Genomic DNA, 13,927 nt, shown 5'->3' with positions numbered 1-13,927 from the left:
GCAATCACAAGATCATCTACATACATTAGAATATAGATCATATTCCCATCAACTGATTTTGTATAAAGACACGGATCTGCCTCACCTCTTTTGAAATTATTGTTAACCAAAAATTCATCAATTTTATTATACCATGATCTTGCGGCTTGTTTTAACCCATATATGTTTTTCTTCAATCTGCATACATATTCTTCTTTTCCAGGTTGATGATATCCCTCAGGTTGTTTCATGTATATTTCTTCATCTAAATCACCATACAAAAATGCTGTCTTTACATCAAAATGCTTGACTGCCATATTCATTTGTCCTGCAACTGTTAAAAGAACTCTGAATGTTGCTTGTTTTCCAACTGGTGCAAACACTTGATCGTAATCATCACCATAGATTTGTGAATATCCTTGAGCAACTAGTCTGGCTTTGTAACGAGTAACTTTTCCTTGTGCATCTTCTTTAATGGTATACACCCATTTACTACCAATTACATTTCTTCCATTTACTGGTTGAACTAGTTCCCAAGTTTTATTTTCTTTTAATGAGTTCATTTCTTCATTCATTGCCGTCTCCCATTTATTATTATCAGGTCCTGTAACTGCCTCTTCAAAAGATGTTGGTAACTTTCTTTCCACAATGACCTTTTGTAGATATCTAGCTGGTAATTGTCCTTTTGTTGTACGAGTAGATTTTCTGATAACATCTGGTGTCCTTTTCTTTACTTTGATATCTGTATGTTCATCAGTTTTTGAATCACAAATTAGTTCTGAATCACTCTTCACTTCCTTTTTACCAAAATGTGAATGCATTTCTGGTTCCTCTCCAAGAATGTCCACGGATAATTCACAATCAGTATTATGATTAGATTCAGATTTTTGGATAGGTTTCAAAGTTGAAATTACATGACTTGAGTTTTCAATAAATTTACAGTCTCTGCTTATGTAAATCTTATCAGATGTCATATCTAGTAACCTATATCCTTTATATCCTTCATATCCAACTAAGACAAGTTTCTTTCCTTTAACGTCCATCTTGTGTCGATGACTTAGAATCATAGCATATCCAACACTGCCAAACACTTTCACATGACCCATGTATGGTTGCTTTCCGTACCATTTTTCATATGGAGTAGTCTCCAATATCTTTGTGGGTAACCTGTTCTGTAAGTAATTTGCTGTATTTATAGCTTCACCCCAGTACTTCTTGTGCATGCCAGCATCAATTATCATGCAACGAGCCATTTCAACTAAGCTTCTGTTTTTTCTTTCCGCAACGCCGTTCTGTTGTGGGGTATATGGTACTGTAGTTTGATGTTCTATTCCTTCCCTTTTGAAGAAATCTTTCAATTGTAATGACATATACTCTCCTCCATTATCAGTCCTGATTACTTTAGGTTTTCTTTTAAATTTGTTTTTTACATACTGTACAAATTCCTGTAACTTATCTTCAACTTCACTCTTTTTCTTCATTAGATATACCATAGTAAACCTACTAAAATCATCTATAAATGTAAGTATATATTTGTTCCCACTAGGAGTTTCAATGTCCATCGGACCACACACATCTGAATGCACTATATCTAATAATTCCTTTGATTTTTCAGTTTTCAATTTTGGAAATGATTTACGAGAAATTTTACCTTGAATACATTCCTCACAAACTTTAGTTACATTACATGCATCAATATCAACACCTTTAACTAAATTTCCTTTACCAAGATTTTTAACAATTGTTGCATCTCTGTGTCCTAACCTACGATGCCAAAGATGAATACATTTCCTGTCATTTTCATGACTTACCTTGTGCAATTGATTTACAGATTCTACATTTGAAATAGTATTCAACTTATATAAATTATTTGTCAGATCTGCTGATGCAACAGTTTTTCCATCTTTACTAATGATACATGTGTTATTGTGAAATTCAACATTTAAACCTTTTTCAGTAAGACATTTCACTGATAGTAAACTACCATGCAACTCAGGTACATACAACACAGATTTTACTAATACATTCTGTATACCTTTATCATGTATACATTGTATTACACCTTCACCCATTCCTTGTGATTTCAAACAACTTCCATCTGCTAGGTATATTTCATTTGTTATACTTGGATTAAATGTGGCAAAAAATTCCTTGTCACTGGTCATATGACATGTGGCTGCTGAATCAATGTACCATTTGTCTCTACCTGTACCTTTTTCACTTGCTTCAAAACACACAAAAATGAACATTGTCACAATCAGAACCACTTTCATCATCTCTTTTTTCACTTTCTTCAACATTACTCACCTGGTTTGCTTTATACACAATTTTCCTTTTATGTGCCTTGTACTTAAAACAATCACGTTTAAAGTGACCTGGCTTTTTACAAAAAAAACAGACACTTTTCACATTATCGGATTTCACTTTAAGAGCACTTTCTGAATAAACACCACTGTCAGTTTTGGCTTCCTTTCTTCTCTTATATTCATGTATGAGCTTCCCTTTCACCATTTCTAAAGTTAGGTCTTCTTCCGGTCTCGTCTCCAGTGCAGTAATTAGCGTCTCGTAACTGCCCGGCAGGCTACACAACAACATTGCTACTTGCAAATGTTCCGCTAAATTTTCACCAAAAGCTGCAAGTTGATCCACAATATCCAACATTGCATTAATGTGCTGCTCCATGTCGCCATTTTCACTAAGCTGTAAGCGGCACAATTTCTTCAATAAATACACTTTAGTTGTGAGACTTGATTTTTCATGATACCGTTTCAAAGAATCCCAATATCCTTTCGCTGTTTCCTGCTTTCTTACATGAACGAGTTGATCATCTTCCAGCAAAAGTCCAATGGTGGCCCTAGCTTTTCCGTCTTTTTTCTTCCATTCCTCGTCCGGTTCTTTTGGCTGCACACCCGTCACTACATCCAACAATTCTTCCTTTAGAAGTAGTAACTCCAATTTGTACTTCCACGTTTGATAGTTCCTGTTATTTAACTTCTGTATAGTCGATTTCACCGACTCCATTTTCACAGTCCGTATTCAAACATGAACAGCCGCACTTCCTCGTTTTTCCTTATTACAACTGCATTAGACGTGTTCTGGGCGTTCTGGGCGTTCTGGGCGTTCTGGGCGTTCTGGGCCCATAACCTATGTTGGTGTAATAATAGAACACGTACAGTTTATTCCGAGAAATTTTATTGTGCTTCTCACTCGGACGAACACAAGTGCTACAAAAAAAATATTCGAGAACCAAAACAGTAGAACATCGATAGTGCAGCTTTGCACAGACTACAACCTATGTAGTATATTAACTCTTGATCTCTCGTTTATACACTTTATATGTTTATTGACAAAAACACCTTACACTTTCTTGGTGTGGAATAGGTGAGAATTGTAAGTGTAAATGTGATTCATGGGTTTGATGTGAATGGATATTTTCAAATAATCTTCCTTAATGTGCATATCCATATCTAGGAAGGTGATTTGATTAGTGAAGTGGGTTCAGGCAAACTTTATGGAACTGAAGTGGTTGAGTTGGTCTAGGAAGGTGGTTAGGGATGGTTGTCCATGTGTCATTGATGTGCACAATCAGGAAGGTCATGTGAAAACATCATTCACATCAAAACAACCAATCACATGCAGTACTTATATTTATAATCGATTCTATGTTTTCTAAAGATCCAACATTTATATAACCTGTAATGCAAAATTCTTCCATTTGTCTTTTTATTTTATGAATATAAAGATATAATTCATATACCCTAGTTGCGTAAAATAAATTTTCCCAATGCAAAATACCCAGTTACTTGGTTATAGATAGCAATTAAGGAGACAAATTAATGTAGAAGCTATAACACTCAGAATCAAAGCTGAAGTTACTATATTTTACATTCACTGATGCAGTGACATATTTTGATATGGCACAAGAGTTCTTAAAGCCAGAATATTAAATTATTTTTTAATGTTTTCTCCCGATAACACAAGTGGAGATAATATATAGAGACTGGCTAAGAAGGCGTGTATTATATTATTTTTAATATATAAACTGAAGTTAATGGATTTGTCCAGAAAAATGAAATGCACCTCAAGAAGTGGTGGATTTTTAACTGTGGCATCTAAATTTAGCCAACTGCCCTTTAAGTGTATTACCTGCAATGTACTATCGTAGGTCCAGGATTGTTTTTAACATAGGGTCTTGCTTCTATAAGGAAAGCTATAACTGAACTGCATTCATCAGGTACTCCCTGCGCTGGCCACTTGAGATACCAGAAGTGAGTCACCTCTCTCCATAAATTTGCTTCCATATTCTGCGAGAGAAAGAAGAATTATTGTAAGCAAACAATCCCTTGACATGATTAAAAACACTCTTTCCAATGGTCTTTATGCATTACTTTCCAATATACATGCATGTGATTCACAGAAAAAAATTCAAAAACGCAATAGACAAATAGAAAGTAATCTCATTATATTTGCAATAAGTACTTGTAAACTTCATTATGTATCATGAAAAATAAAGATTTCCACATTCGTTATTATTAAAGATGCATTTTGTTTAATTATTTCAATTCCTTTTTTTTGATGTTCATTTTTCTCAGAAATAAACCTGTTATCATGGTTGTCCATGAGCACAGCATTCAGTAGAAACCTCCTTTACACTGATAAGCCAAGACTTGAAATTCACAAATCAACCTTGTTTCTACAGGTTTCCCATCAAATATGATGACATCTCAACAAGTGTGAATATTTACAAAATAATACAGTATTGAAGTGGGTTTTATTCTTGCTGACATATTGTTCTAATTTAATCTCATGCTTCTGGGGAATATCACAAGAATAAAAACAACTTTCATATCAATATTTATCAAAAGATAATGCTGCTAAAAATGTTAAATCTTGCAATCTTGATTTAGTTTTTGCGAATTTGGCTATTTTGTACTGCATCTGAAATTTTCTCAATAAATAATGAATAAATTTATCAAAATCTCCTAGTTTCTTGTTACCTTACATCTTACATAATGATATTGTCAGTATTATTTTTCCAATGTGCTCCTGTTATCCTATGTATTGACAATAACAGTTTCAGTTTACACTATAAATGCCATATTTAAGTAATAATTCAAGCTTCATGGCATTCCTTTTATTTGCATTTCTAGTGTTGAAATTACTTACAAGTGAATGAATACAAATAATTTAATTTTGTCATGAACTTTTATGCAGTATGCTTTTCTAGTATTTCTCTTCTTTAGGTATTTCAGCTGTTTTGAATCACTTGCCTTCCTGTTTAGGTTAATTGATGTGATGAATTATTGAAATGGATATAAGGACAACTGTGAAGAAGGATGAATCCTTATGCTGGTTTCAAAGGCTCTATTTATGAATGATTTATAAGTCTTATAAAAGTTCTGACATTTTGGGTCCATTGCCAAGTGTCCAGAAATCATATTAAACTACATTAGCAAACAAAAACCCTGATTTGGATGAAAAGACAAATGATGCAAAGTGTGGTTTACAATAGACCATATATTGAAAAAATAAGAAGAAAATTTTGTGATTATGGGATAACAGCAGTTTTTAAGCACCTCCTAGTATAATTTTATCTCAAACATAAACATATGGAAAACGTGTATTTAAATGATTACCCCGGCATGTATGAAATTAAATGTAACTCATGAGAAAGAAGCTGCATAGAAAAAATGGGAAGGAGTTTCAAGGAGAGGGTTAGTGGGCATGAACATACATAAAGGAAAGGAATCCTAGAACTGGCCTGAGTCAGAATATATCATCTACAAATCACTAAATTAGAATATAATATCAGTACAGAAAAAAAGTCCTAAACAAAAGTGCTTAAAACAAAGGACATTGTGCCGGCCCCCATGGCAGAGTGGTTAGCATATCGCACTACGATGCCAGGGATCCTGGGTTCGGATCACAGCCTGGGCATGGATGTTTGTGAGTGTTCATTCATCAATTTCATCACATCATCACTCATCCCCATCTTCGCAAAAATAGCCAAAAGTGGCACAAAAAGCGAAGTAAAATAAAGCAAATCAATGAATCAATCAAACCAAGGACATTATGAAAACTGAGTAGAAAAAATAACAAATATGGTGGTGATGTTGAAGAGAAATAGATCAACTTAATAAAGAATCAGATAATTACCCCCATATAAATTTTTCGCTTTTCCTGCCAACATTAAGTTCTCTTTGGGGGGGGGGGGGGAGAGAATTGCCAGTGGGTCATTCAATCTCAAATCATCCAGAATTTGTTAAAAATGTCACCCACCATCCCCGATTTTGATGAAATTTGGTATGCTTATAGAACTTTTGTTGCTGATTACAAAATTGACATTTCTTTTTTAAAATTGGTCAAGGGGATCAGAAGTTACGTGCTTTTTAAAATCTCCGTGTATGCCACATGCGGCTCCACTTTGAATGACACGCATTAGGTTGTAAACGATCGTATCTTCCCTCAGGTTTGCCGTAGAAACTTCAAGTTTGTTTTCTTTTGTTCAGAATAGTATAAGCTTTCATTTAAATAATGTTTCAGATGAATGCATCAATAAACATGTATTTTTATATATAGTTTTATGTATTTTTTTAGAAAAATAAATGACAAAGAGCAAATTTCATGCAATGCCCCCCCCCCTCTTCAATTTCCCCTCAATTTTATATGTAGGTAGCTCAGAGTGTGTACTAATGCCTGATGGAAAAATTGGGATGGGCGGTTCAGAGACAGGGTGATAAAAAAATCATTTGCATAAAATGACATTAAAAGTAAATCTTATTAAAAATGCTTATGTATTTAGCACAAAGCCTGAAGTACAATATGTTTCAAGCTACAATATTCAAAATTTATGTTCACCATGTGTGAACGTAAGCATAGGCGTAACCTGGCGGGGGCAAAGGGAAGCACTTGCCCTCTCCCAAATTTATAGATCTATTTTAAATTTGCAAGTTAAATATATTTTGTGATCCTCCAGGAAGACGAATAAAGAGTAATAATTGTGATTTTTCAAATGTATTTATCAAATAATCCTGGACACTATTTTTATGCGATGGAAAACTTTGTGATTATCTTAACCCAAAGATAGTTTCCAAGTGACACCCATTAAGATAGTACCTAAAAATTGTACTCAATGCATTGCCAAAATTTCATGTACTATAAATTGTGTCGTTTACATTTTAGATGGATATTTTGACCATTTCAAACACACTAAAGTATTTGACTTATCACTAAGTACATATGTCCTTCCATTTGTGTTGTTGATGTTCACTGGACACAGCATACTTTTTGGCCAGTAGTAGGAAGTTGATTGACCAAGTGGATGCAAGAATTTAATAGCTGCATCTCCATTTTCATGTCGACTTTTGAAGCAATCCTACAAACAAGTTTGAGTCATGCACACACATGCTACTATATAACTGTTTACAGTTGGAATTCGGAATGCCACTTCTTCACAAAAGTCAAACCATACAGTTATACAAAACATATTACATCAACAATTACTATTTTTGCTCTGACTGTTAAATAACTAGTGTTTCGAAGTAAGTAGTTACAAAGTTACAAGTAACAGTTACATTTTATTTAGAATTTCTAACTGTAACTAGCTACTTTTAAAAATAAGTACCTGTAACGTTAACAATGGTAACAGAGTTACTTTTTGCAGTAGGGAAATAGCTAAATTGGACAATTCTGTTCCAGACTATAAAAATGAAATATGTACCTTCTCCGGATGCTACGTGAAAGGATTTTCTTGGAATTGCTGGCAAGGAAGCTATGCTTTGTTGCATGCTAAATTTAGAACATCCACGCTTTACTGTAATTCATTTCTAATTGTATGTGAAAACTCCATTGTTTTTGGTAGACTGCTGCGTTCGTTTGGAATGTAGTTGTCCAGCTAGGAAAAAGTCATTGTCGAGGGAGTGGATCTTTGGATCTTGTTGAACTTGGAATGGAGGAGAAAGAAATAGGTGGAAGGGGAATCAATCAATGACACCATATTCAAAATACCGTGGTCAGCATACAAATGATTTTTTTAAATTATAATCGTTCAAGCAAAGCTGACTGTGTTTTCCATCATTTATTAGCAGTAATAACGTAAATATATGAATACATATTATGTACTAGAAACATAAGTAAAACATGGAAGTCTTCAGGATCATTGATTGTGTGTACCTTTACACAAATCAATGATCATTAACAGTATGTTACTGTTACAGTAACTGTAAAAGAAACTCAGTTACTTTCAAAGTACCAGTAACAATAACTGAGTAACTTTTTAAATGAGTGACTGTAACTCAGTTACTTGTAAAAAGTAACTTCCAGAACCTGTAAGTTCAAAATAGTGCATACTTCCTGGTACTGTTGCAGTACTTTGCAATCACTGACACATTGTACTGTGGGTTGTTGTCATTTCATCCTAGATAATTACTAAGAAATTTATGCCTTGAATCCTATTTGTACGGAATTGGTACATAATTGCCGTACTTGTTGCTTTATACTATAGAAATCCATACGAGTATTTTTACTGTTCCAACCATCCCGTCACAAGGATATTTTCTGTGGTATGTGGCGAGAAAGCTCCATTTGAAATAACTTCAATCAGCACAAATGTGTAGTATTAATTCTTACTTCATATTACGTATCCCCATGAAGAGTAGCCAAAAAAGAACTTCCATATTGAGATAAAATGCACAAAAAGAATGTTCTCGAAGATAAATTTGCTAAACTTGGGAATGTTAATAATGATTATATATATAATTATATAATAATATAATATATATAATTAAAAAAAATTGAAGACACTTGAAACTAACTTAGATACAGTGGAACCTCGATTTTACGTTATCCAGGATTTCAAGCTGAAAAAACTAAATACGCGGGAAAATGTAAGATCTTGGAGAATTTCTAAACAATTTGCTATGTTGGGACCACCAAGATTGAATGCAAAATGAAGGAAAATGTAAAATCGAGGAACTTAAATCGGGGTTCCACTGTAATTATTACTTGCAAATTTAAAATAAATCTATAAATTTGGGAGAGGGCAAGTGCTTCCCTTTGCCCCCGCCAGGTTACGCCTATGCTTACGTTCACACATAGTGAACACAAATTTTGAATATTGTAGCTTGAAACATATTGTACTTCAGGCTTTGTGCTAAATACATAAGCATTTTTAATAAGATTTACTTTTAATGTCATTTTATGCAAATGATTTTTTTATCACCCTGTCTCTGAACCGCCCATCCCAATTTTTCCACCAGGCATTAGTACACACTCTGAGCTACCTACATATAAAATTGAGGGGAAATTGAAGAGGGGGGGGGGCATTGCATGAAATTTGCTCTTTGTCATTTATTTTTCTAAAAAAATACATAAAACTATATATAAAAATACATGTTTATTGATGCATTCATCTGAAACATTATTTAAATGAAAGCTTATACTATTCTGAACAAAAGAAAACAAACTTGAAGTTTCTACGGCAAACCTGAGGGAAGATACGATCATTTATAACCTAATGCGTGTCATTCAAAGTGGAGCCGCATGTGGCGTACATGGAGATCTTAAAAGCACGTAACTTCTGATCCCCTTGACCAATTTAAAAAAAGCTGTCATTTTTTAAATCAGTATCAAAAGTTCTATAAGCATACCAAATTTCATCAAAATCGGGGATGGTGGGTGACATGGCCTGGATTATTTGATGTGGAATGACCCCAGTGGGAGAAATTGGGTATGCAACAATAAGCAAGGCTAGTGCCACATAGTTGGTAATGACATGCGTACTTGCAAGACTGTAGATGATAATGGTGCAAGTGAAGTTTTTAATTCCCATTTTTTTAAACCTTTTAGCCTTTTTTATTACATTTTTACTTAATGTGATTTCTGGGCACCCCTGAATCAGGCTCTGGGAAAGGAACTAAAACAGAACTTTTAGAGGACTTACATATCACACATAAGTGGAGACTTTTACATTGTTAAAATCTGTAATTCATTGTTATGAAAACCTTTGCAAAATTACCAGGATCGCCGATTTGAAGGAAGTTATTATAACCACATCACTATGGAGGCTGGCTTCCCCTCATTTGATACTATTTGCAAATAATATTTTACAATATGTGGTCAATTTTCACTTTATGTAGTAATAAAATACACATTTTAGGAAGCTTTCAGAATAAACTGACAAGCAACATGTGATAGGTAACAAGAAACACTTGTCACTTGGAAATTAACCTTCAGAAATAAATGTAATGTTTCATACTGAAGAAATAAATGTAATGTTTCATACCGAAGTGATACAACAAGCTACACATGTCACTTATTGCTTGCATGTCACTTGGGCTGTGTCATTTTCTCAATAGGATGTGTTGAGCTCCCTTGATCTGTTGGTAGTGCACACAGTGGCGAAGCGTAGAGTTCCTAGCAGGGTAGGCACAAAAGTGCGATAATTTCCATTAGTTGCTTAAATCCGTAAAAAGAAAGTGAGGGGGGCTATGTCATGGAGAGTGGTTCAATGTCTCTCCAGACCGCTTCTTTACTTGCCAGTGGCGTGACGTTTTCAAAAGTGTTGTTACCGGCCATCAGTACGATAATTATGTCTTAGATGTTCTCCTCCTGCCCACCAGATGTCATCGATCTAGATTTTGTTCATTTCGGTTGTTTTTTTATTTGTTTGTATTTTTTTCAACCCCTGATTTATGCACACACCTCCAGAAAGAACTAACAATCACGGGACATCGCGAAAATCCAACGAATAGTGCTCGAGCCCTGTTGTCAATTCTTCATCACTTTTTTCTAAATTTATTTTGCAATTGAGGTGAAAAGGGCTAGAACCCCGCCATAATTTTCGGGTCAGTCTGACGTTTGTGCCGTGAGCAGACGACAGAATTCTTCACTTTCAGCGACTGTCAGTTTGGCACGTTCTACAGCTGCCAAATAAGTTTTTTAGCAAGACTTCCTCGCACCGAGGAAAACACCATTGTTATCTGTTGTCTAACTAAAGGAATGGTTGTAGTTAATTCCAGTCTTGGCTTTCTAGGTAAATGAATTTCTGACACACACCTGTATGTGCAAGTAAACATAATTTAAATTTTGAATATTTTCGCCTCATTTGTTCTGCTCTATGCTAATCGTGATGATGAGAATGTATGGAGAATGAATTAAAGATGATCAGGAGACATTGACATGACCACAATTAGGTCACCTGGCTTCGTAACGTGTTAGGATGACCTCTACGGGTCTTTCAAGAAAAAACATAAGTAAAGGTGACCTCTCTCATTCAGTGTGTATACTTCACATCCTAGTTTGTTCTACCCCTTGTGTTAGTAGACACCTTTACGTGATAATAGAACATAGGATCCTTGTTTGGGACCCGGCAACACGACAGGTTACTATGTAACATATAAACAGGTTATAATAAATGTAGTTGCTTGAGAGAATAGAATCCCAATTTTTAGGCACAATTGAGCTCTTTTCTGCCAATCCAATGTGACAACACTGGCCTGTTCCTCCAGACCTGAAACAGACATGGCCCGGGCAATAACCCCATAACACTCTTTGTCCTAAATCCAAAAAAGTCTTCCCTTGCATTGTACTCTCATTGACCACCCACTTCTCTTATCCCTTCAGGGTAAACAAAACTGCCTACCTCTTCGCTTGTGTCGGCTGCATAAAAAAAATGTCTGCTTGTAATATCTATTCGGCGACAGTGTTAACGCATTAAATACAACAACTTTTAATTTTTTTAAAATTTTGCTGTCACTTGCCACTGCTACTTGAAAAGGAAAATATAGTTGAAAACATTTCAGAAATGATTGTTATAAGAAGGAAACATGAAAGACCAATACCTTACCGATGATTACATCTTCACTCAATTAAGAACTCGATTGTTCTTGCATTTCAGTCCAGCACTTCTTGCATAAATCTGATCGCTGCACACGACACGAATCACAAACAAAGCTCTACCTACATGAACCTTGCGCTCCGAGCCACGCTCCCTTGTAGCGTCCTGAGCAGGAGGCAAGTTTTCACAGACAGGGAACAAAAGAGGGAATCCCCATTCACGATAAAAATAAATTATTCTATTTCCAGTGAAAGTAAAACTACTTTGTAAATATAAGGCATAGCTAGCATTTTAATTTACATAATTTTATATGAAGACTTACTTTACAAATATAAGTTCTTTAGACTTTCTGTTTACGCTACGGTGTTGGGTGAATCAACAAGACCATCAGAACACTGACTAGAAAATGAAGTCAGAACTACAGTACTCCGTAATTTTCAATTTCACTTACACTTGTCGATGGAAGGAAGGAAAACCTAAGTTTCGTACAAAATATAGAGAATGTACAATGAAATAGAAATATCTCTGCACGAACACAGGCTAATGTTTACAAAAAATGCTGGTACACCACAAATTTCCAATCCTGGCGGAAATGCAGTGTTGCTGATATTCTGTTCGTCCTAGTGGGTAACACCGCGAGGCCGGCCTAAGGAGCATGCTATAAGCATACGTACAGTACTCGTAAGATTAGGCTTCCCGCATATACGACCGTACGATGGAATATGAAGAGAAGAGGCCCGAGCAAATGTGCCTCACTCCGTGGAAAGTTCGTATACTGGACAGGGTTAGAATTTTTTTGTAATTATCATAAATGAAAATTCCAAACTTTTCCATTGCATTACATGTGTTTTGACGAAATAAGTAAATACACCTTTAAAAGAGTAATGGCGTGGGTAGGCCCGGCCTCCTGCCCTCATAGGATGCTTCGCCACTGAGTGCACGAGCAGTGAATAATTTTTCTATAGGATGGAGATGCCCATGTCACTTATCACTTGTTGCCTCGTGTGTGTTGCTTCAGTCTGAAAGCTGCCTTGCATTTAAACTTCTCGTCATTTTAGAGGAATATTTAAAATTAGACCTGAGACATACCACTTTAAGCTGATATTGAAGATGATACTCTTACCGATTCTCACCGATACTGATACTTGAAACTTGCAATAAATAAAAGTTTTTCAAAATATTGATCAATATGAGTGTGTAGATATTCTTCTCAAATTATATGCATCAATGTACCAATAAATTTGCTGTAGAATATTCAAGAAGTGCATCAGAATATGAAAATTGATGTTATGTAATCCCAAAAACCAGTATTTCATGCAAAATTGATGCAAAATAAATTTGCATAATTTCCAGGATAATTAGATTCCACAAAAGTGTTGCACAGCTTTTTAGCCAACCAATTGAAAGACCAAAATACTAGAAAAGTATCAGCTGGTATTGGTACATGAATTCTAATCGATACTTTCCGATACCAATACCACTGCCTCGGTATTGGCTCGGCCCTAATTAAAATTCAATTTTTTCCAGCTGTTCTTCTTACCTTTAACTGCAAACTGGAAATAATGTACTTTTCTCTAACTTCTCTCTTCTTGAGTGTAACCTGGAAGTCACCAAACAGTCTGTGGCAGTCAAGGACTTCTGATGGGGGTAAATAATCTGCACATTTTTCCTAGAAAGAGAGAAAGAACTAATAAGATAACAATGAACAATAATTCTTTAATTCAAGTGAAATGTGCAACTGGAAATGCCCCTTATTAAAAAGTTTTCTTAAAAATGTTTGATGAAGACTAATTCATTCTTGGTAGCTCTGTGAGTTAGTACATAATGAGGAAAGTTTCATACTGCATAAGAATCACTGTTTGAAAGTTTGTTTTATGTATTTTAAGGGTAAGGTAATATTAATTTTGCATTGGTATGATGCAGTTTTACTCATGAAACATTTTAGTACAAAGTAAACAGTTTAAATAAATAAATTGAATTCTCTAAAACAAAGCTATCTTCATGAATAGCATGATATATACTTTCTGACAATTTTCTAAAATATATATATATATTTGTGTTTTATATGTTATATACTATATCAATCCCTTAGTGTTAATACTATGTTGAATT

General features: G+C 34.8%; 1 protein-coding gene across 1 annotated transcript in view; it reads right to left on the bottom strand.

Moving 5' to 3' along the window:
• The window catches only part of LOC145982836 (uncharacterized), a 104,242-nt gene that overhangs the window by 6,570 nt on the left and 83,745 nt on the right, over window positions 1–13,927 (bottom strand). Inside the window, exons 10-11 of the mRNA XM_083116199.1 lie at window positions 13,356–13,484; window positions 4,126–4,283 (exon numbers count right to left, since the gene is read on the bottom strand). Of these exons, the coding sequence (XP_082972325.1) occupies window positions 4,126–4,283; window positions 13,356–13,484 (287 nt within the window). The remainder of the gene's footprint in view (window positions 1–4,125; window positions 4,284–13,355; window positions 13,485–13,927) is intronic.

Source organism: Lepisma saccharinum, unplaced genomic scaffold (assembly GCF_977018435.1).
Source record: "Lepisma saccharinum unplaced genomic scaffold, izLepSacc3.1 HAP1_SCAFFOLD_446, whole genome shotgun sequence".
NCBI lineage: Eukaryota > Metazoa > Arthropoda > Insecta > Zygentoma > Lepismatidae > Lepisma > Lepisma saccharinum.
The sequence above is the reverse complement of the archived record's forward strand: the minus strand, read 5'-3'. Positions and strand labels throughout refer to the sequence as shown.